This window comes from Xiphias gladius, chromosome 13 (assembly GCF_016859285.1).
Source record: "Xiphias gladius isolate SHS-SW01 ecotype Sanya breed wild chromosome 13, ASM1685928v1, whole genome shotgun sequence".
NCBI lineage: Eukaryota > Metazoa > Chordata > Actinopteri > Istiophoriformes > Xiphiidae > Xiphias > Xiphias gladius.
Window position 1 is genome coordinate 888020 of NC_053412.1, and position 24593 is coordinate 912612.

General features: G+C 41.5%; 1 protein-coding gene across 3 annotated transcripts in view; it reads right to left on the reverse strand.

Moving 5' to 3' along the window:
- agap1 (ArfGAP with GTPase domain, ankyrin repeat and PH domain 1) overlaps positions 1-23749 on the reverse strand; it is a 178402-nt gene extending 154653 nt beyond the window's left edge. For 2 of the 3 annotated variants that reach the window (XM_040141922.1, XM_040141920.1), the window contains exon 1: positions 22509-23749. In XM_040141922.1, the coding sequence (XP_039997856.1) occupies positions 22509-22671 (163 nt within the window). In that variant the 5' untranslated portion in view covers positions 22672-23749. The remainder of the gene's footprint in view (positions 1-22508) is intronic. The other variant, XM_040141921.1, reaches the window with a different exon arrangement.
- Between the last annotated feature and the right edge of the window lie 844 nt (positions 23750-24593).

Here is a 24593-nt window from a genome sequence, read left to right on the forward strand (position 1 = left end):
ATAACCTCAAATTGTCAATCAAAAAGAAAAGAGACCAAAAAAACAAAAACAAAAAAAATTTCTGCCTGAATTTCCAACAAAGGCCACACGGGAGAAATCTGGCGCAGGAGAGGAATTTATTCAGAAGATAAAGCCTTTTCTCTGTGCCGTGATTCACGTTCTGTAGGAACATGGACTCATGGAGAAAAACAGTTTCTTCTCCAAACCAAGCCCCCCTGGGTCACTGTGAGAGACAGGCAAGGAACAGGCTACACCAGCTATTCATAAATAAACTAGTGTGGCTGTATGGTAACTAACTAGTTAACACACAATTCATTAATTTGGGTTGCGCTGCTCAGATTTAAGATATTTCTTAACAAATAAGGCCCCTAACTAACGTGTTCATCGGCTGTTAAGAAGCAGCTTTAGCAATGTCCAGTCACAACCCCGATCAATTTCTTTCTGATTTTCTGGCCCAGCTATGTTTGCTTGAGGCTAACCTGTGTGAAGAAAGCATCTGTGTGGCATTCGGCAGACAACTACAGACCGGGAGGTGTGCCAGCTTTGCAGCAATGAGTGATTCATCTTGTCAAACATACAGGATCTTTGTGCTTGACCGGGTCTGACTGGAGATGAGAGCGGCCTGCAGGAGGCAGATGGTACCGAGATACTGCATCCAGGGCCAGATCACTTCCTCTGGGCTTAATTATCCTGCAGCCTGACCCCGAGCCATGGCAACGCACGCACGCACACACACCTGAGGCCCAGGCTCTTCCACAAGTGTGTAAAACAGACGGAAATGCAAACGAGGTGGTGAGTGTTACAGACGTAGAGCTGAAAGATGAACTCATTAATCAACTTACAGAAAATTAATTGACAACTACGCTGATAATCGATTATTTTTGATCAGTCAAACGCAAAGGTCAAGTACTCTCTGTTTCCAGGATATAACATAATGACTTCTTATTCCTAAAATGATTTAATTCTCGAAATTTTGACATCTTCTCAAAATTGGAATCTGTTCTCGTAACATTACGACTGCTTCTCATTATATTACAACTTTATTCTCATAACACTGTGACTCTCAAAATGACCATTTTTAATTATTACGTTACAAATTTATTCTTATACTATTGACTTTTTCATTAAAATTACAACTTTATCTCATAATTTTCTTACGAATACGTGTTCTTGCAAAATTATTACTTTCTCACAACACACAATTGAATTCTCATACTATTGTGACTTTTTAATCAAAATTATGACTTTTTTTGAGTTTCATTTCATTGGCCGTAATACTCCAACATAAAATTTACGTATGTAAAAAAATGTACAGCAGTTGTGATAAGGAAGCAAATATACAAAAATGATCTTTTTCCTGCTTCCCAATTATGTGTTTAATATTGTTGTAAATCGAATGTGTTAAGCTCTTGGACTGTCGGTTGAAGAAAACAAGACTAAATGAAGAATCAATGAATCTGAAAAATAATGATTATACAGACAGTAATCATTAGACGCACTGCTAAACAGAACCTGATCATAAATCTGCGTCTATCCATGCCTCTGTCAGTGGATGCATGAGAGAAATGTGTGTGCGTTTTATTGTGTATGTAGTCTAAACAGCTTACGGTATTAACGGTGTTGCCGTGCCAGGGGACCTGTCCATCTGCCAAAAACCGGGTCCCTCCGATCCTATGGGGGTCAGCGCTTCTCTCCAACTACAGCCGAGGCAGATTAATAATCCCTTACTTAAAATGAAGCGATTTATGGGACTGGCCGGTGGACGCGCTGTCCCTGAGTCTGATACTCTGCACACTGAACTGGGCAACTTTAAACAGCCATCAAACCGCTGCAGTCCGGCCAAACCAGACCAGTCGCTGGCTGCAGCGATGACCGAAGACTCCTTCAAGGGACATTTCTGACATTCTAACATTTTTAACATCTTTACATCATTATCTGTGTCATCCTGACACACTATCATAACCTGTGTGGTCAGAGTTGGGGGGAAATCACTTCGAGTATGTTTAGCGACTGGAGGGAAGAAGGATAAATTGTGACAGGGGGAGACACTGCTAATGGGAAAGTGGTCTAAAGTTAGATAAATAAAAGCTGCAGCTGGCACACTTTTTCACTTTAACAAGCAGGATGTTGACAGTTCAGTGTAGTATGTTGACTAATAGTACTACGTAAATATATTCTTTTTTATTTGATTAACCGTTTAATATCTAAAATGTCCAAAAAAAAAAAAAAAAAAAGCAAAGGTAAAGACCATATTCTGGATTCAGAGACCTGAATCAGCCCTTATCTTGGTTCTGAGAAACCTGAACATGCTACCTGGATCTGTATTCTGAGAGAAACTAGGATACTGTGACACATAATTACTGGTCAGAACAACCAACAGCATGAACTGAAACCGTCATATGCTGAAGTTAAAGTGAGAAACAGGTGATGCATCTTCCAAAGCCAGTGATCAGATGAAGAAGCTCAGTAGAGCAGATTCTAGACACCAAGGAACCAAACTGGCTTTGTCCTCAACTGCTGAGGTAATTTAGTCGTTGCAGAAAGAGGCTGAGATGTCGAGGACTCAGACTTAAATCTGAGTCATATCAGAATCATGTATAAAGGGATTTGAAAATCCAGATTTGTCATGTTCCGAGTAAATGTCTTCATATCTTGAATACAGTTTGATCTAAGCCAGGACAAGAGTCACAGCCTGGATACTACTGTCCGTGTGAAGGAACAGCAGCAAATTTTCACTTTGAAGAAGATGCAACCAGAGAAAGTTTGGCATGTTTTGCTTCATAAGTGACTTAAACGATAATTCGATTGATAAAATTATTGTTGATTCATTGATTACTTACTGATTTTTCACCAATGATAAGGAGCAAGCATTTTACGCATCTGTCCATAAAACATGCACCCAAAGACTGGGTGATGATAACAACTGTAAGCTTCTTTCAAAGAGTAAAAAAAGCAAACGTGTGTAATGACTAATTTAAGTCATAAATACCAGAACCCTGATGTGATTGTTACTGATCCCTGTCGGGGCGTTTGCTTGCCCCCCCCCAGCACAGGGAGGTCAGAGGTCAGCTACAGAGTATCATCAGCAGGTTGTATGTTTGCCGCCACGGGGTGTCAGGTCATTATTGGGATTATTACTGAAAAAAATATCCCACGTACCAAACTGGATCCAGCTGTGCCATCAGCAAAAGCAGAATGTAGGTTTTCTCCGTCTAAACACAGTCGGTGAGTGTTGCTGTGTCATCTAGGACAGGAGGTGTAGCTGACACAAAAAACAAAGCCAAAAGGACGACAGGGCATCCTCCTGCCAGATGGTGAACTGATACAAAGACAGAGTCCTCTGAAGACACTGAGGGGACGACTGATTTTCTGGATGAAGGACAGATGGGCGAGAGTGCCACCTGTTGACCCTTAAGATCACTTTCTGTGATGGCTGTGCTGTCTGTCGGGTTTACGGCCCTCTGAGGCCCTGCAGCCTCCGAAGGACACTCTGACTGTCCTTAGAAATGACGTCTCAGCAGGTTTGTGTGTCTGGTTAGTGGTTATCAGCTCAACGTGCTCCAACTCACGCTCAAGCCTCTTTGTCTCTGCTGTGTCTGAAAGGATTTTTCTAAGGACGACAATAAAAAAAAGGCAGCGAAGTAAGACTTGACAGTTCAAACTGTCCATACGACAACAAAGCTTTGAATCTTGATTGTTGATACAAAGATTTGTTTTCATGACTTTCTTCTTAGCTAAAGAATTTATATAATATATAATCGTTTTTATATTCTAACTCTGTTTTCTGTCTGTCTTGAGTAATAACACAGCTTAACGGTTTGGTGGTTTTAGTTGTTGGTCTGTTTATCAAGAGGGATTTTAATGTGATTTTAGCAGGAATTCAAAAGCTGAACTCCAGTTAAATCCACCTGCTGATCCTGATCTGTCAAGAGATCAATCTCCTGATGTGCGTGAGTAATCACACCAGACTTCCGGGGAACCAATGCAGGGGTTTTTCCCTCCTCAGACAGAAAGTGAGAAGGTGTATGTTGTGTATTTTATCAGTTCCTCATCAAAAAGTTGAAGGTAGTGCTCACACAGTAAATACCTCCAGGCTGTTTTTCTTTCTGTCTCGATGATACGTTAGGTTCAGTCAGAAGCAGCATGACCTGTGTCATCTCCCCACAGACTGTTTAATCAATGAGTTGCCTCTTAGTCCATGACACTCCATGTTTACAGCTCTTGTCCTTTTTGTAAGAACCAGAACTAAAAGACAATAACAGATCTTTTTTTTTTTTTTCCTCTGCTCTGGACCAAATGAACCAAATCAGTACAGCTGTAAAAGCGCCCTTAAATAGAGCTGGGCTGTGTTTGAAATGTTTCAGTACTAGTGACTACTACTAGTCATAGTTTTGAAAGTAAGGTGATGAAAAACTATAATTTTGTGCCAAAACTCACGATTATATCCGTCTGTTTGACACATGAAACCACTCAGCATCCCCTCTTCAGCCGTCATGTTCTGGTTTTGAGGCACTGACAGAGACGGGGAGCTGGTCTAATTAGGCTAGCTGGCGGTGGCGGTTGAGTCAAATTAATTAGGCAATAAATCATTTATTGGTGAACGAGGCAAAGCCCTGAGGGGCTCCCAGGCATCTGCTGTACGCCTCAAAAACATGCAGGACAAAATGGAGCTCAGAAAAACCAAAGGATCACGCCGACACTCTTCGCTCAGCCTCGGCGGTCAGGTCTGCCTCCGTCCTCTGAGACCACCCTGAGCACCACGCCTTTCAAGAAGCGATCGATGGGGCAGGAAGTGACATCAGCCACCCCCGGGGAGTTGGGGTGAGATCAACACATCTTCCTCCTCTACTCGCTCTGACTCGCTCCTATCCTCAGTAACACAATCTCCATTGCATTAAATGAGCTTCACTGTGTTTTTTGTCCTATCTCTGCCTTTTATGTCCATCGCTGTTAGTGCTTTATAACCTGAGAAGCCTTGTTTCAAAGTCCTACTCTGCTACATGCCAACGAGACATAAAAATGTGAGAGCATTGTTAAGAAGCGGGCAGGAAGCCAGTGAGCTAGCGACCTATTTTTATACCTGCATGAGATCCGCACTGGACTTGGCTGGGCTATTGTTTTGGTCAGATCAGTGTCTGGAGCTTCCCTTCATAGTAAAGAGTTGGGAAAAGGGAAGGGGCCTGCTGCAGCTGGACACCTCAGCTGCTGAGACCCTGACACAGATCCAAGTCTCTGCTTCCAGATCCTGGACGTACAGAAAACTAAGTCATTTTCATGTTCGTGCTCCTTTAGGCACAAAGGTCAGACCCAGGTCAATAACCGGGTTTTATCTGCTTCTCAAAGTTTTACAATACGGACGTACAGGAATGCACATTTTCCTTTTCCAAATAACCGAGGCTATTTGGAAGTTAGGAAACATTCGATGTGAATAGCTGCATTTACAGCTGAAGCAATTTGTCAATTAACTGATTCATCGATTGACAGAAAAATTAATGCTTCAATTCTGTTAATTGAATAATCGTTTTAGTAAATTTTTTCAGCTTCTTTGCAGGTCGAGTATTTTATAAGACATTTATGATATACGACTGGTCTTTAGAAGTGTGTCCATTGTTTCCACCTCCCTGACGTCCACAGCAGGACTCTAACTCGCTCTGGGTCTATACAGACGCCTGCGAACTGGCTTTTGGACTTCCTCTCTCACAGCTGGTGTTTCTCCAGTTCCTGTCTCCAGTTTTATGGAGCAGTTGCCCTCAGACCCACTAAAAACACTGCATCATAATAATATTATTTACACTGAAATACACTTTGTAACTTTAATGGCTCAGCACATAAATCCTGAGCAGTTTATTTTTATTGATAAAAAGGTTTGTTGAAATACAACCACATGTTCACATGGTTTCAGGCTCATCTGTTCTGCAGAAGTATGTACAGTCTAATCCGTGTCGTCGAGTGTCTGTCTGCCCTGATAAGGAACAAAGAACAGACGTGTGGATTTTCTACCTGAAACGAGCTGTGAGTTTAGTGAGTAACACCGCCCACACTCAGACAGAGCGGAGTAATATACAACATGACTGCAACTCATGATTATTTTCGTTTGATTTATCTGTCAATTAAATGAATAACTGTTCAGTCTAGAAAATGGTCGCCGCAGTTTCCCCGAGTCCAAGGCGACGTCCTCATGTGTCACATTTTGTCTGACCCCACAACCAAAACCCAAATAAAATCAGTTTACAATGATATAAGACCGACACGAGTAACAAATCTTCCCATTGGAAAGGCTGGAACTAGAGAAGGGATGGTGTATTGGGATTCTGTTAATTTTGGGATTTGGGATTTCAGGCTACTTTTTAATTTCTGGACCAGGTCAGTGAGTTCAATACTCTACTTTCATGCAGGGCTGCAACAACGGTTTAAATTATTTCTGATTATTTTCTCAATTAATCAATTAGTTGGATGGTGACCTGGTATTTGGTTTACAGTGAAATAAAACAGAAAAAAAATAGCAGCAAATCCTCAGACTGGAGAAGCCAGAACAAGCCTTTTTTTTTTTTTTTTTGCTTGAAAAATGACTCAAAAAAGTCAGTTATCAAAAAAAGTTGCCACAGTTTTCTGGTGATCAACCAACTGACTGATCTACGAATTATTTCAGCTCTGCTTTCATGTTCCTACTTGTAGGTAAAGCAGCACCAGAGTTTCCCACAGTCTGTTACAGTGGATGTGGCTAAAGAATTTATATACTTTTATTGAATACAACATTAACCTTAAAGGAAAAAGAAGATGTTCTATTTCCCTGTGACCTCAGTGTTCAGCTTTACACGTCCTGGTTGTTGGTTGTATTACTTCACTCTCCCACGTCTTCTAAACTGTGAAACCCAAGCAGCATCCGAGTTTCATTGTCCACGATGTTTGTTTTCACTCTCAGTAATCTGACCCAAGGGTGCGTGTCTGCAAATACAGGAAGTGAACGACTTATTCCGCACCTCAAGCATCATTTTACCCACTCTGAAGGACAACAACTGTACCCTCAAATATGTAGATAACATACAAACTCCAGAGCCAAATATTGTGAAATAAATGTTGTCAAAGAAAAATTCAATCTATTTCTTTCTCCTCCCCACAAACTAAGGTATTAAATGACCGATAATCTACATTGCAAATGACTGGACGTCCACAGGTTCCTGACAAAAGTTTCACTCCTCAGAAAACTTTGAAGGGATGAATAACAGTAATTAAAGATGCTGAGAGATATAACAGTGATGAAATATGATCAGGAACCAGTTTAAAAACATGGAGGAGGCAGTAAACCTGCACCGACAGCTTCCTGCTTTTTGATCTTCTCTCACTTCCCTCACACAGTCATCATCACTGTGACTCGACCACAGAGCAAAATACATTTCCGGGCCCTTGGAACAACATTTAAGGCCTATTAGAGGATCAAAGAGCAAACTTCAGATGTCACCAAACCGACCTCAGTGTTTACCTACGGCACTTTGACAACTTCACCAGGTGAATATGATTCATGAAAGAACTTAGCTTTTTCTGCATCTGGTAAAGTTAACAAACCAGCCATAAAAACATGCACCAGTATTTGGTGACTGGTTGTAAACTATGGTCCTATTTTTGGGAACAGCTGTTACAGTACATGCTTAACAGATTTATTTAAACTCGAATATAGATCGGAAGATGAAGTTGAACGAATGAGCACTAATGCAGCTGGTTAGAAGAGGAAAACTGCTCCAGAACAGTGACATCAGGCAGGTGGAGGCCTGAGTGGAGCTGCTTGACCTCAGCTGTCAGCTCTGTTCCCCATCAGACCGTCTCGGTGGGGAGGAAACAAAGCCGTCCAGCTCTGCTCTAAAGGACCTGGACGGACAGGTAAAACCTCTGCAGACAGGAGGCTTCCCCTTCCTGTCAAAGCAGCGGGAAAGTTGGGGAAAAAGCAGAAGCTGCTGAGAAAATCCCGGCCAGAGCAGGCGAGAGGTTTCTGAATGATGTGTGTCTTGTGCCATCAGCCGGTCGAAGCTCCTGGATGTAGTATCTTATGAAAAATGTTTTGTGATCTTAAAAAATATGAATAAATTCTGCTGGCTGCCGGAGGAGCCAAGAACTGGTTTATTTTACCAGGATATTCGCTCATTTAAAATACCACATTTTGATCATGGATGTGTGGATAACACTGGCATGAGACCGAGGTAAAACTTAATCAGTCGGCAGCATTTCGGTTCAAAATTCCCCCTCCATGAAAACCGGCCTAAAGGTTATCTTGTGTGTCACTGCCGGTGTGTGCTGTTGTTTATGTGGCAGCGGACAAAAGTTTCCCCTAATTTAGTGCTTTGAAATAAAAGGCGAGTTAAGATTAAGGTTTATTTTTTTACTCACTCTAAATTAATGCACTGTAGGTCATGTACAGGCAGGATTATCAAAGGTAAATCAAATTCAATCAAAAGACTTTATCTAGATATAAATGAAATCATCCGAGGACACACGCAGGGCGGGAACTTTAGAGGCACCGAGGCTCATGTTCACTCATATTTGAGAAATAGAGTCCGTTCATTTGGTTCATGTTTATCTTTTCATTCAACTGATCCATTACGCTCCGGGCGAAGTTTTATCCTGATGGTCTAACTGCAGCTTTAAAAGGCCCCACACCACCATTAGAATTCTTGTAGAGAAAAGCTGAATGTATTTATTTAACTAACTGATACAACTAAAAGTGTAGAGTTACACCAAGGAAATGACAGAGGCATTGCTGCAGGTTCAAGCCGGTTTCAGTGATCCTGACCATAGCCATCGTTTAAAGACTGAAGGAGAATGAGTCAGGGCTTCACGTCAACAACACCACGTCCGAGACGTCAACCCGACACGTATAAAACACCCTGTCATCAGAAGAGAGATGTGTGGGTTTGTGTTAAATTGTTTTATGCAGCGCTGCAGCCTGCAATCGAACAGTCACCTGAGAAAGCAGCACCGCATGATAAATGGACGTGTTTTTTGATTTCTAAACACTGTGGATTTCTCTGATTCTGGTCCACAAATTGACTCAGTCCTTAGTCACCGGAACTGCGACCTCCAGCTGTGAAGCACGGGAAGTGGAAACAAAGCGGTTTGACACCAAAACATTAAGATGGACTGGACCAAACTGGACGGGCTCAAACGGGACAATGGGAGAAATGACAGACACCGAAAGATAGGCATCGGCCAATCAGCAGCGAGATGCCAAACCAAATTTAGCAGCAAAGCCTGGAGCCCTGCACCATTCAGACACAATGACCCATTAAAAGTGTTTTTGAAGGGAAGCAGGTTGATAATATCAGCTGATACTCACTTATCACAGAATTATAGTTATTACACGTATCGTGAATGTTTTAGCAGGAACTCTCTCTATCATTCATTCATCTTTCACGTTTTTTTTTTTAAATTGATCTCCGTGTCTATTAGATGGATTGAGAAGACTTTTTGCCGATCAAAAACCCCAACGACTAATCAATTAGCAAAATCGCTGTTGATTCATTTTCTCTTGGGCGTTTTAACCGTATCAGCGTTACTCTCAGTGCTACTACCAGAACATTGTATCAGTTAAGTGTATTGCAGCCTTTCGGAACAAGAAAAGACACTACAGCTCTAGGCCTGGAGGCTACTGTCTCTGACATGTCCGAATAAAATCAAAACCTCTCCATGTAACTCGAGTCAGACTAATGAGCTGTTACGGGTACGGCATCTGATACCCTCCTGCAGATCAGAGTCTCACACACAGACACACAGACACACACACACACAGAGTATGGGTTTTATCTAAATTGCAGTGAGCTGTTGGCAGTTGCAGCTCCACATTTTTAGATTTAATTTAGGAGACCTGGAGCCACATTACATACAACTCTGCTGAGTTTAACGATTAAATGAAACACATAATGCATAACAAATACAGAAATATGTATTGCATCTGCATTAGAAATTACACCCATCATGTTTTCAATATTGATTAATGTCTATTAAACAACAGCAAACAGTGAAAAATGTCGCAATTTTGACGGCCCAAGGTGACATCTTTAAATTTTTTTGTTTAGTCCAAATTCAGTCAAAAACCCCAAGATATTAATAAGTTTACTATCACGTAACTAAATAACTAAATAATCGTGTACATTATGTGTTTATGTCTTTAACACAGCATGAATTTAAAAAGAAAATACACAGGTCATGTCATGTCAGTGAGGTGTTGCTATTTTCATGCTATTTGTAGCACCAGTCTCATTCATTTACTACACATGCACACACCTCATTGGCAGCGACGTCAATCGAGCATCAGAATGGTAATGAATGATTTAGCGTATAGAGCTCATAATGAAACAGACTTCACAATAAAAGATAAAATCAAAAGAACGTAAAGAGGAGTGTTGCTCCTGTGTTAGGTGAAATGATACGGAGGCCAGTGTGTGTGTGTGTGTGTGTCCTTATGATAAAGAACCTCGTATGATTCGACTAAGCTGAGGGTTAAAGAAGGAAACACTGGAGTCTCAGCAGGGTGTCTGCGATGGCACAGATTTAAAAATCTGCCTGTGTGCTCTTCACAGGAAAACGCACAGAAACAACCAGGAGCCCTCAAACAACCGGTACAGACGAAGCAGAAAAGGAGCACAGGGCTAAATGAAAACTGGAATACTGTCAGAAAATTTCACATTACAAACAGCTTTTATGCTCTGCAGAAGCGAAAAGTGGAACTAATGTGCCAGTGAACGCAGCTCAGCCTCTTTTGCAAATGTGTCTGCTCTGCCAGCCGTAGCCATGTCGACGCACTGCAGCAAATTTGGAGAGCTAATTGTGTTTTAATGAGGGTTTCAAAATAATTTGCCTAAATAACTGCATTTCTAAGCTGATTTCAAACTGCGAGCATGATGCTGGTGTTAGACAGATGTCTTCGCAGGTTTATTTCTCATCTGAACTCACCGGACGTTTGAATTGTCTCACGAGGGACACGATCAGTGGTCAGTTTTTTCTCTTTAGCGGTTCTCTTTTTCTGTGATGTTTTCTCTGGCTGAGCAGTGAGGCTGTGATTAAAGGGAGGAAAGGTCAGGACTCTGAACTGATGAAAGGACTTTGTCTTGAGAGTATATTTCTGTTTGAGCCCTGTCATCCCTCCGTAGCAGCGTGTGTGTGTGTGTTTCATATCTCTGTTTTCTGGAGCTTGACTGAAAGTAGACTTTGACACAGCTGCTTTATATAAAAGCATCTTTGGCAGATTTCCACAATTTTGAAAAAGGAGTAGTTCAACATTTTGGGAAAAATGTTCATTTGCTTTCTTTCTGAGAGTCAGAGGTTAAGATGGACGTCAATGTCAAGTCTGTGTGTTAAGTACAGAGCTGGAATCAGCTTAGCGTAAAGACTGGGAGTGGGGGGAAACCGCTAGCCTGGCCCTGTCTAAGGTCCAAAAATAACCCTCCCTGCACCTCTCAAGCTTAGTTTTTTTCTTTTTCTTCTTTTTCTTTGACCCTCATACAAACAGAAATGTAAAAAGCGCAGTTTGTGACTTTAGGATTTTTAGGAGCTAAGAAACTTTACAGTTACGATGTGATTTTTGTTTTTAACATTCAAATACGACCGACACAACTACATTAAAATATATTAACCTGACGTGTACAACATATAAGTACTACAGTGTCTGTTTTTAATCAAGCTGACACCGTTAACTTCTTAGTTGATTAGTCAATCTAAAGAAAATGAATCTGCAACAATTACTGCAATCACTTAACTCAGCATCCACTGATTCCAGATCCTCTGAAGACGTCATATGGACCTTTAGGAACTTGAAATCTTTTTCGTATTGTACAGACCATTAACTGATTCACCAAACAACAGTCAGTGTCAACCCTAACTGAGAGTCACGTATGTAAATAACTTCTCAAAGCATCAGTAGTCATTTCCAAAATAGTATCATTATAGAAAAAGGTACTTGGTCAAAGATATCACAATATTAAGTTTTGTCACCTGAACCTAAACATGTCTCTTTATATTCAGCTAGAACTGACACTGTAAACAACAAGAAGAGTTTGTTCTCTTCCATTGCTGCTCCATTCGAAGGAAAAAGAATAGTTTAAAGGAAAAGTCCAACGACAAGCTGCGCACAAGTTCTAGGCAGATGGATAAACTGTTGGACTAGTCCATTAAATTCTTGTGTATATCCTCTACTTTGGGGGAAAGGACCACACACATATACAGTTTTTCAGTTGTATAATAAGGGCTCTCAGGGCCCCGAGGCTGTTTTTAACTGTGATTACGGGACTTAAAGTGCTCGGCTCCATCATGCGTCTGCTACATCTCCCTCTTACCATCATTCATACAGAATAAAGTCTTTTGGCTTCTACCTCCTCAGTGAACCACCTCTAACAAAGCAGAACCTGAATAAAGAGCTTTACAGGCCGACGAAGGTCACAAGCAGATAAAAACATCAAAGGACAAACGTATCGCTCCTGTAAAACGCTCTTACATTCTAGTGCAATCATGTGTTTGGATCTCACACACACACACACACACACACACACACACACACACACACAGACACACACACACAGAGACACAAACAGAGAGAGAGGAAAGGCCCCTAATGGGACGCTGGAGGCAAGCAGGAGCAGGAGGGGCTGGAGGATTTTACCCCGAGATCCCTGCACCATCTGCATGTGCGCCGGATCGACGATGGAGTCCCAGTACGCATTTGCTGTATTTTTTAGTGCCATTGCTCACAGGTGACCCTTCCTAAGCTGAGTCCCATTAAACAAGTGAGGATGTCGAAACAGATTTTAGCACAGACTGATGAAGTTCTCGGTTGAGTGAAATTCAAACAATTTCTTTGCCTCTCGTCCCTCTGCACTTACTGTACAGCTGACTGAGTTTGATACAAAGGGGACTACTACCTTAAACGTCAGGTTTAGCTGCGTGTGCAGCAGCCAGTTCACTCAGGCGAAGCTGCATATGGCGACAAGGAAAAACCTCTAACAGTAAGTCTTTAACTGAAATATAACATAAGTACCAGAACTGAGTTGAACAAAGTGAACGTTTAAACTGAATGTCCACTGCCAAGTGAAAAGACAAGTTAAACGGTTACTAGTAGGGCTGCCGTCTCCCAGTTGACCAGTTGGTCGATATGCTCTCATTCAAACCAAATTCTCATTGGTGAGAAAGGAGAAAGGCGCCACATCAGTAGCCTTCCAAGATTAATCGGTGCGAGCACAAATTTCTATTTCTTCTGCGCAAACGAATCAAAATGATTTTATTGATATCCTGATCATACGGGGGCGGCAACTTCAAAGACGTTAAAATTTAGACTAACCTGGTGCAACTGTGTCTTGTAGTCAAATCATATTTTAAGTTTCTGACGAGTCTGACGAAAGACTGGCTCATTAAGTTTATATTATCTTTTTCTATTTATGTTCAATAAAAATATTGTAAGAGCCATTTATTTCTACAGCTACTTGGGCCTCCAGAGCCCCTCCAGTGTCAAATGAAAACACACATGACAAGACGAGCATGAATAACCCTGTCTATGATCATCATGAGGTCGTTTTAAGCTGTTCCCCCAGCCACATGTGTAAATACTTGTCTGGCGTCCCGCACTCACGGACCGATGCACAACAGCACCACTGCTGAAAAAAAAAAAAAAATCCTGGTGGAGACACTGTAATGTGTAAATGGCTTTTCGTTTGTGGAGCTTTGGGAATAACATGTTATATAGAGCATCACGGCTCAATGCTAGACTTCCTAATCATCCTAACGACGGCCTGTATCTTTGCACATTACCATTAATCCGAGAGCAACAACTATGCGTTTCACATTTATTAAACAACGACGCTGGTTTAAACCTACTAAGAATGTTGGTGTATTAACATCTCCTCTTGTTAAGCAATGATGTGTGGTTACAGCGTCCGGTTAATAGAACAGAAAGAGTAAATTAAATAAGTAAATAAATAAATAAAGATAAATGATCTTGACGTTTTTATAAGCCAATCAGTCAGCTGCAGCAGGTGTTTCCCTGATAGTTTATCTCCCTCTCTGGCAATGGCTGCAAACCAGATCTGAACAACTACTGGAAGGTTTCAGGCTGAATTCAGACTTGACACACAATCAAACCAACTGAGCAGCTCGTCTGACTTGCTGTTTAATGCGTACAAATCCCTCGGTGACAGCTGTATGATGACAGTGAATCCCTCCCGCTACAACCTGTGACACTTTTTCTCCTGCCTTGCCAGTCCTGGGGCCAGATGTAAAAACAATCCACATTTAAAAAACAAAAAAACAAACAAACAAACTCAGATGTCATTTTTTCACACGTAAACTAGTATTTTTAAGACCAGAACATGCAGTGGGAATGAACCTACCTAAAGCATGGTTCAGCCCAGCGTAAATCAGAGGCAGAACCTAATTATAAATCGTTATTCGTCTACACAGTTATTACATCTGTATCCAGCCTTTCTGTCACTCCAGTTTCCCCTGGAGTCAGCTGGAGTTTAACTGGTGTCAGCACAGATCCATATAACCCACTGGAGGCAGCTTAAAGGAAGCAGGAAAAGTTGTGATCTGCAGCTAATCCCACAGATCCCAGTTAACCTTGTCTCACTGGTGGATTTCACATCGGATGGCAACACCGCCGAGCGACCTCTGACCCCTGTCCGACCCGCGGATCCAGCTCCATATGCGGCTTTGTTAGTGACCCTGACCTCGGACCTACAACATGATTCCCCACCTACGGGGGCAATCTTACTCTGTTTGATCTAATCCAGTAAACCAGTAAGTACTTATAATAAAACTGATCATCCACTGTCATCATTTCGGCAGTTAGCTAGATTTCGAGAGTAGAACTAAGTCGATGATCGTTGCTTGGTGCGAGGGAATCGATGTTTTTATAACTGCCCAATTGCTGATAATAATATACAAGAAAAAACTAATCATTTAGGTTGATCGGTACTTTCTCTCCGGTGTAAAATCTGGTTCTAAGAGAGAAGAATTAGGGTTTTAACTGAAAACTTGCTCACTTGCTCTTACTCTCAACACGTGAGAGTAGGTTACGTTAAGTTTATCGGATGCCGCTGACTGCCTCTCAGGAGCCAGACGCTGTTTTTGGTATGATTGAATTTACCGGAGGCTGAAGAGAGAGCGCACAAATAACGAAACCAGAAGTACTGTTTTCGGTTCTAACACACTCTTCAGAGCACATATTAAACTTCAAACCTGGTTCAAATTGTTTGAAATTGATGATTTGATTAGTTTGTTATCGACGGTGTTACTGACGAAACTGTACAAACTAAATCTGGAAAACATCTTGCTCAGAAACAATTAGCCGCCCAGCCCTTATGCAGAGGCACATTATCAGTTTGTGCTGCTGCCTCCCTGCCTCCACTGAGCGCGCTCACTCTACTCGAGCCTGATGATGACTCATGCTTCACCTCGTACATTAGGCCTAATGAAAGAAAGCCTGCAGGAAAACAAATGACTGTGGGTTAAAAAAAAAAAAAAAAGAAAACACAGAAAAACAAGTACTCAACCACTTTGGGGAGAGAACATAATGTCTGCAGTTGGCCCTAATCTGGTGCAGTCAGCGTGGGTGTGGGGGGGGGTATGGACAAAAGGTGCACAGATCTCAGCGTAATTTCTCAAGACAGATTGGCGTGCTGGCAGCGGTCGCAGTTATGTAACGGCTAAACCCCTCGTTTAAAAGCATCCCTGTGACTTCTCACTGTTATTACTGTTATTACCAGGCGTCAATCAGCCGCAGCATTACATAATCGCTCTCTGACGGACGATCTGCCTCCAGCTTCAATTTGGCACGATAACATTGTTCTGATATTTTGTCAACATTGAGGGAAACTGCGCTGCAATCAACAAACAAGTGAAAGGAGTGACTACAAACAGTGATACCTCTGATATGACAGTGTTTTTCTCTGAGTCACTGTCATGACGCTGAAACCTAACACTTACTACACAACTCTTGCTCAGACTCATGTAATTTGTGAGATCAAACACCCTCGAGTCATCACGGAATCGGAGCTCGTGTTCGTCGTGTTGGTAGCATCGTGAGCTTTCCCAGATGCTTCAACAGTTTTCAGACAGAGTGAGTTTATTGTAGCCAAAAACAAGATGGAGCACCTTGAAAAAGAGGCTGAAGTACAGCTGCGACAATTAATCGATTAGTAGAACTGACAGGAAATTAAATCAAACAATTTTGATAAAAAATATATTAGTTTGTTTTTTTTGAAAAAAAATGCCACAAATGTGCTGGTTCCAGCTTCTCAGGTGTGAGGATTTGATGCGTTTCTTTGTCACGTGTAATCTTAAACTGAACGTCTTCAGGTTTTTTTGACCGTTGGTCAGTCAAAAGAAGACGTCTGAAGACATCAACCTGAGCTTGGAAAATATAATGGACCTTTTTCCACTATTTTCAGATATTTCATAGAAACAATTATTGATCAATCAAGAAAATAATCTGGTTAATTAATAGGTTAATCAATAATTACGAAGTCTTAAAATCTGCACTAGCTTCACTATCAAGAAGTGTCATACCATTGAAAAATGAATATCTTTGGGTAAGTTTTCATCCTTTAGTGTGTGGTGCCCGTGTTGGCTGGTGTAACATCCCCGTGTTCCCGCTCGAAGAGATTCAGATCTATATTGAACCATCAACATCTATTAAGCTTACAAGTTTTATTATGAAGGCAAAAAACTGGCCTGCTTTGATTTGACTGATTCAAGCTGAGAAAAAGCGCACTGTGGCCAAAAAAAGCAAATTTAGAAAAGACCCAAAACTCAAACAAATGTAAACAAAGCCTTCGAGCAGCCAGAGTGGCAGGTAACTCACTGATTTTTCTATAAATATTTAAACCCTGGTTGGTGTTCATTTCATTACCAGGCAGCACAGGAGGATTTATTTCATTACAGTTGGTCCCAGTGGGAGTTGAACCCCCAAACCCTGCCAGGCCATGTCGGCCCTGAATAGGACAGGAGTTGCATCAGAGTCGGCCCAAACGGTTGAAACCTGAAAGTGAGCATTATGTGGGTACAGTCCTGACAAATGAGAGAGGATACACAGAGCCTGGAGGGCGAACAAACACACAGTGGTGAGGGCTAACTGGGTCACATGGTGCGTTCACTGACTGTAGGTTGGACCGCCGAGGGAAAAGAAAATAAAAAAATCATACAAAAGCAGCAGGAGACAAAGGCTGAGGTGGAAAAGAAACGGCTGTGTTACTGGAGAGCAGCACTGATAAAGAGGCCAGAAAGATTAAGGCAGGCCTGTTGCACTCTACTCCACCTGTTCTACTCTGATCTACTGTAATCTACTCTCTGCTCATTGTAGTCAGCTATTTCCTCTGACAGGCCACAGCATCAACCAAACTTGAAAATATATAATTTAACTCATTATTTTTTGGACTTCGCTAATCATTCTTTTCATTTTGTATTTTGCCGTTGCCGCTTTGAAGGATGATAATTACCTGCTGAGTTTTGTTAAAGCATCCAAAAAAGTCACAAATATAGTGAATAATGACACAAGTATTCAAAATAGATCAGTTGCCAGGTGGTGACGTAACTTGAGTGAATGCTTTCATTTAAAAAGCAGGTGGTGAATTGCAATAAAATCAGCAAGCATCATTGATTACTTATGTTTTTATTCATATTTTTTAGTGTTTAGTTGAACGTATAAATGTGTACTTTAAGGATCTGCTTAGGACACTAAACAAACTACAGATAAAGACATGTCACAAGTAATTAGAGTGTGGAAGGAACGATGGACTTATGACATTACTAATTATCCGTGAATCATATGAAGAGAAGGGGTTCACAGTTGTTATTCCTTCATTTAATGATGGGATTATTGTATAAAGCTCAAAAATCATACGTTCAGAGTCCGTGAAAGTCCATGAGACGTAAATTTACGGACCCGCGGCTGTACGACCTCACTGCGCATGTGTGAACAGTACCACGTACAGACGTAAACAGCAGCGCTTGTGCATGTGCGCCTTAAGAAACACAAAGCCAGACACACAGAAAACTAATTTTCTAACCACAATTTAAACACAGTATGTGTTTCATTTGGAAAAATAATACCTCAGGAAGAAATCTGTTAATAATTGCTTTGACCTGGGCAACGAAAAGCTCAATGAACTGCAAACTCCTGTTTTCCAAGAATGAGGTCTGGAGCCCAAAGCTTTAAGCCAACATGCAAGAGAAGTCCTTGAAGTGCTCCATTAAATGAATAATTTTAATATCTACAGATCCATAACAACCTAGCACACTTCCTCTGCTAATAAAGACTGCGATATATGGTCCAAAGCTCCAAAACAAGCTAGTAAAATGGCCGTTTCCAAGGCCAACAATGAACTTTCAAACTCAGCATGAAAATAAAACTCCAAATGTTAGACAAATAACTCTGCCCTGTGACCAATCTATTTTCAAAAACAGACCAATTACAAAAGAGAAGTTGAATAACCTCCCGACACTGACTGGAGGGTATCTATCTGAACCCCGATATTTGTTATAATATTATTCTAGATAAAAGATCTATCTGACAAAAATCTTGACCTAAATCCAAACATCCACAACAACTTTCTGCTGATACAAACATAGTAAAAAAATAACCTAAACTAAAACTTTCTGATGTGCTTTCTCTCACTCTGCTGTTAATTATCTGCCTTTAAATCCAATCTGAGCCTGTAAAACCCTTTGAGGACAAACGTGTTTGTTAAAAATCTCCATGAATAAAACTGAACTGTGTCTCCTGCTGAGGGAAAACAAAGTGAGTGATGTTCACAGCAGGTGGGGGAGGATCTACAGCCCGATTTCAGCACAGACACAGAAAGTGGGTCAGTGTCACCTGGCTGGCAGGACTTCCATCCATCCTCAAACACACCACACGTGAAAATGAGCCCCACAGCACCGGAGAATATGCGGAGAGATCTGAGTCACGGCGCCGTAACTAGGCCGAGTCTCAACGTCTCACCTGCTTAATGAGAATCCGACATCGGTTGAAAGGAGCAGCAAGAGTTTGTGTTGGGGGAAGTCGCAACTTATTAACATAACAACACAAACACACAGCTAGGACGGTGGCCTCTCAAGCTGAGAGGTTGCATAACATGACATGAATCTGAGCGACACGTCCAGATGTGCGCCGAGAGGCTGGGAAGGATGACGGCAGTGCTGCTGCTGTTTTGGGTCATTTCCAGCATGAAAGCAGGCTGAGTGAGTCACAATGTGCCAGTGAATTCAGGGAAAATGGAAATGAACAGAGGAACCACAAGTCACCGCTCTCACTATTGAGTTACGTAGCTCGGACAGCTGTAGAGCTGTGTGGCCACTGAGCACACTCACTCAAGTGCTTCTCCCCCACGCTACTGTTTGTAACAGCACTTAAACTGGCCCTTCAGTTTAGGTTGGATTTTTGCACCCAAATTTGTTTTTACAATCCAAAAACACTAACTGTTCTACAAAATCAGCTCCATGCCAAACCACTGTCATTTCAGTCCAAACTAAGCAGAAATATATCAACACCCAGGAAGAAACAAAACTGCAATAAATGTCTATTTATCAATACAAATCGTTAGCTAGTTCGGTGAAAGTCTACTATTGGCAGCAGCGCTTCACATTTTCAGGGTGGAAAAGTTGAAAATCTTATTAGTCAATGCATCAAGGTTAATCTTTAAAGCTCTCTATAAACAGAATGAAATTTTGCATAGTTCATGGCGTGTTTTAACTCCAATTTCGTCACATTTTTGGCCCAAGTCAGCTTGCTTTTCCTCTTCTTTTTGGTCGGGATCTACTGGTACACATCTGTACACTGCAGCGCAGTGTGTACACAACATACACATGTTCCTAAACAAAGTCCACTAACACACACACAGAGCAGCTTCCAGTTTGGGTCAATCAGGTCTGACACAAACAGACTTCACAGGAACTGAATCTGGCTTTTCTGCAACCGTGTCATCGTCATCATCGTCATCATATTCATTATGTGACCCAAAGGTCTGAGCAGAAATAGAGCTCATTCTGCCAAATCTCCACTTCCCAGATAAAGATAGAAAAAGAGACTGAAACAACATCAGTTTCAGTCTCTTATTGCTGATAACAACCATGAGACACACACTCAGTAAAACCAGGGTGCCTTTAAATTCCCACCGTTTTTACTTGATCACAGGTGATGCTGTTTTAATATGACAGTCATGTGTAAACACTCAGTGATTCATAGTCTCCCGGGATCAGATCAAAAGCCCTACAGCCTGTCGATGGATCCTTTTTCCACAGATCATCATAAACACATGTATTTACATCACAGGTGACCTCCGGCAGGATGCAACATTAGCGTCAACAAGGCAGGAAAGGGTTGGAAAACAGGGGACACACAACATACATATATATATATATATATATATATATATATATATATATATATATATATATATATATATATATATATATATATATATATATATATATATACATATATATATATATACATATACATATATATATATATATATACATATATATATATATATACACATATATATATATATATACATATATATTATACATATATATATATATATATAATGTTGCTATTCAACATATGGATCTACTATATTCTCTTGCTGCACCTATACATTGTGCATCTTTAAAGAATCCACCGTTTTTTCCCATCTGCATCAATCAGTAAATCAATACTGAGTGTATGTCCCTTTACAATTATTACAATGAATGTAGGCTCAAATAGCTGTTCAGTACGATTTTATCAAGGTAATAGTTTTTATAATGGCAAAAGATGGTGTGAGTTTTGTACTGCTGCTAATTTTACAGTGCTGCGAAGTGATACGCTCCAGGAGAAAAGGTCAGAAATGTCAAAAATCATACGAAATATTGGACCAATACGACACTGCTTTTTGTGAAGCTGATATCCAAAATATTGAAATACACAACACACTATATGCAAACATAAAATATGTAAAAGCACGTCTAAAAGAATAAAAGGAACCACACTGATAGTGACACAAACAGCAAGGCAATACAAAGTGTCATTATTAAGCACTATACTCCATAATTTATTTCACGCCATTTGAGATTTTAAAAAATATTTGCTTTTGAAAGCAGCAGAATGTCAAAGTATCAAAACAAAAAAATAGGAAAATAGAAAATGCTCTGTGCATCACAGGCAAGCCAGAAGACTCTTAGAAAACCCTACATTTTCATTTTCATTTTTAAGCTCATGATAATCATGACAAGCTGTGAATTGAAAGAGTTGCTGCTCACTGACCTACTCGGGAAGTCTAAACAACAACCCCTGGCAGTGTTGCTGCCTTGCCTCCACTTTAGCTTCAGTGTAAGTTTCATCAGAGCTGATTTAAGACTCTTTAAAAATGCAGTTAACAAATTCCATCAATAAAAACACACACGAGAAACTAAAGAGGCGAGGAGGCTTTAAGAAATAAATCATCCTCTTCCCAGCTCAACTAAAGCTAATCAAAACCATTTCATGGTCTGTTTTAAAAATCTTTATACAAATGCAGGCTCAATTAGCTTTTCAGTACATGTTTGTTTAGTTCGTAAGAGGTTTCTGTTAAACAAACGATCAAGGTAGTTTTAATCTGTCTTATTAAGGGAAACAGCTAGAAAAACACAACAAAATTGTCAGTTTCAGAATCAGCAAAACATTAGTGGTACCAATAGTATGTAATAACCAGTACTTAAAGTATTTACACCTAATTTGGTACGTTTTGATTCACACCTGCTTTAAAAACAACAACAACAACGACAACAACAAAACCAATAAAATTGAACATGTTGCTGCTCACTGACCTACTCACAACCCCGGCCATGCTGGTGTCTTGACACCACCTCATCTTCGGTGACAGTTTCATCAACGTTGGTTTCATATTTAATTACTGAAAACCACTAAAAACAATAAAGCAAAAAAATGACTTGCGGTAAGCACGGGAAGGCTAACAGAAATGCCAAATATTACTGGCTTCAGAATGAACTGTAATAACCAAAACTGGATCAATGCGCAATCGCTGGTATCTGCCGTTTTACAAAATTTGGCAACGCTACTGCCAGTGGGCAAATCTGATTCCACTGTCCTTAGCAAACACTGCTCTCTATTTTTTCTCACATCTCATTAGTGAGGTTGTAATTCAACAATTACAGAGACATATTTTACAGCACAGAAATTCAAGGAATCTAACCTACAACCCCGCCAGTGTTGTTGCCTCGCCCTGAATCGAGGATTTTTTTTTTTAATATGTGGATAACCAACGTCCTCATGGGAAATTAAAACAACGTTTTTCAACAGAGAAACCACAACAGACAACAAGGAGTTTGCCACATTCAACAGCCCATTTACGGCCTTGAATTTGGACGGATTTTAAGTATTACAAGATGTAAAGAGAGACTCCGGATTACCCAGGGATGTCACCCGGCTTTCGGGTATTTTGACACCTCCATACCCAAACCCAGCCGCATCCTCCCCCTCTGTCCCGTCCTACCTTCAATCGCGATGACATGCTCCCGGATCTGGTTCTGCAGCAGCGGCTCCTCCACCCGCTCCAGCAGCTCGTAGATGGAGTAGATGTTGGGGTGGACGGACTCGAACCTCTGGATCTCGGCTCGGATGGCGGCCGAGTTGGCGAGATGCTGTTGGTAGTTCATCGCTGCAGCTCCTTCCTGGATCCCAAAATTTCCCACGGGGAAAAACAAACAAACAAAAAAAACAAAAACAGAAGACACTGGCTGGACTTTTCAGGTGATCGCAGGGCCGTTTTTAGGAGGGCTGAGGCTGGTAAATAGGAGGGTGAAAGCTGTGACCTCCAGGAGGTGAAACAACCTCAGAAAAACCTTAATTCATGCTTTTTCCCTCATGAATTGGACACACTATTTACCACCAGGTTTTCTGTTCATTTAGATAGCTCGGTGGGTAGTCTTCAGGGATAAATAACACGTTATCCTCCTCTACATCCCTGGAAATTTGAATGTACGTGATATCTCCTGGGTCAGTTTTGGCAGAGGCGGCCGGACTACTGCCCCTGGCCGGTGAAGGCAGCTGTTCCCCGGGGTGTCCCGGCTCCCAATTCCGGCGCGGCGACAGATGTGCGGCAGTCTGAGCACCGCCTCCCCATATCCTCACGGTCCGTGTGAGATTATAATGACACTCGCTCGGGTTTAGCTGGATTTAAAACAGCTTTTATAGTCATTTACAGTCATAACTGAGCAGAGAGGAGGATAAACAACGGCCTTGTTGCTAGGTGGCTAGGGCTAGCCGGCTAAAGCTAACTAGCTGTAGCTTCCAAGCCGGGAGGGAAGAGGGAAAACTCACCGTTTTTCCGCCGTTAAAGTCCGCTTTACATAACGACCTGGTGGGAAGTCAAAGCCCCGAGGAGGAGACCGAACCGGCAGGTTTTTTTCTAAATATAAAGTAAAAGAGCAACTGGCAGCAGTGTGGCAGCCTGATAAACTGTTAGTGGGTCGTGGTGGGGTAGTTAGGATGCCAGTTCCCGTCCGTCCGTTGTTTTGTCTCCTCTCCGGGACCAGCTGCGCAAATTAACGCACTCAGTCCAAATTTAAACGCCAGCAGCGGGAACCCGGCGGAGCTCGCGCGCCTCCAAATTTAATCCAGGTGTTGCAAACGACACGTATTTTACAGGTACGTCCCGCACACGGCGCTCCAACACTCAGCCGTCCCCAGCTTCCCGAGCGGCGAGGTCCATCCCGTGTTGACTGGAGCCACAGTTTCCCAGCCGGGAACGTCATTAACGTCAATGTGTTTCCTCCCACGGGCTCAAGTTACACACGCCGACCAGCGGCGGTTCCGGTACGGATTTTCAAAATACGCCCGCCGGAGCCGGGATTTTAGAAACACGGAGGGCACGAGTCCGAGTTTCTCCGCGAAGAAACTGCCCCTACTCCTCGACCGGAGACCAGAGTCTAAAAGAAAGTCTTTAAAATGCTCAAAATTATTTGTATTGGTTAATTATTCATATGGACAGGCTATGTGAGATAGAAGACTGAGATGAAGTTGAAAGCTCGCTACAAAGTGACACGAAAACCGAAAAATATATACACACAATGAAATGATACCATTTCAGTTTCAACATTTACAATTTCCTCTGCATTTCTGCTTCTTTTCATTTGTTTTTGTCTTATTTATCTTTTTACTGCTCGTCTTTTTTGTTTTTATTATTTCCATAAATGAGCTATGAACGTATCTTCCATCTCACCTGCTGAACGGCTGTTATGGTAAAAGTCATGTAGAAATAGAAATAATCACCTCTGTTTCATTCACAGCTCATTTGTGTAATGAAATCACACCATCATATATCTAAAGTGCACATTAGTCTAAGCGAATTCCTCAAAGCAATCGTCTCTCAGGCCCCTTGTCCCTTCTGCTTCTAATTCAAAGCTTCTGTAGTTTTCAGTTAATATCTGATGCGGCGATTTCGACGTCGCAGATTCTGTTGAGCAGAAACGGCTAGTTGCTGGCTAGTGCTCTTATTTTGAACATCGACCCGCCCTCGTTCCGGTCTTCGTCTCGCCAACTGCTGCGTACTTGACGCAGCCGCGTTCAAGACGGTGGG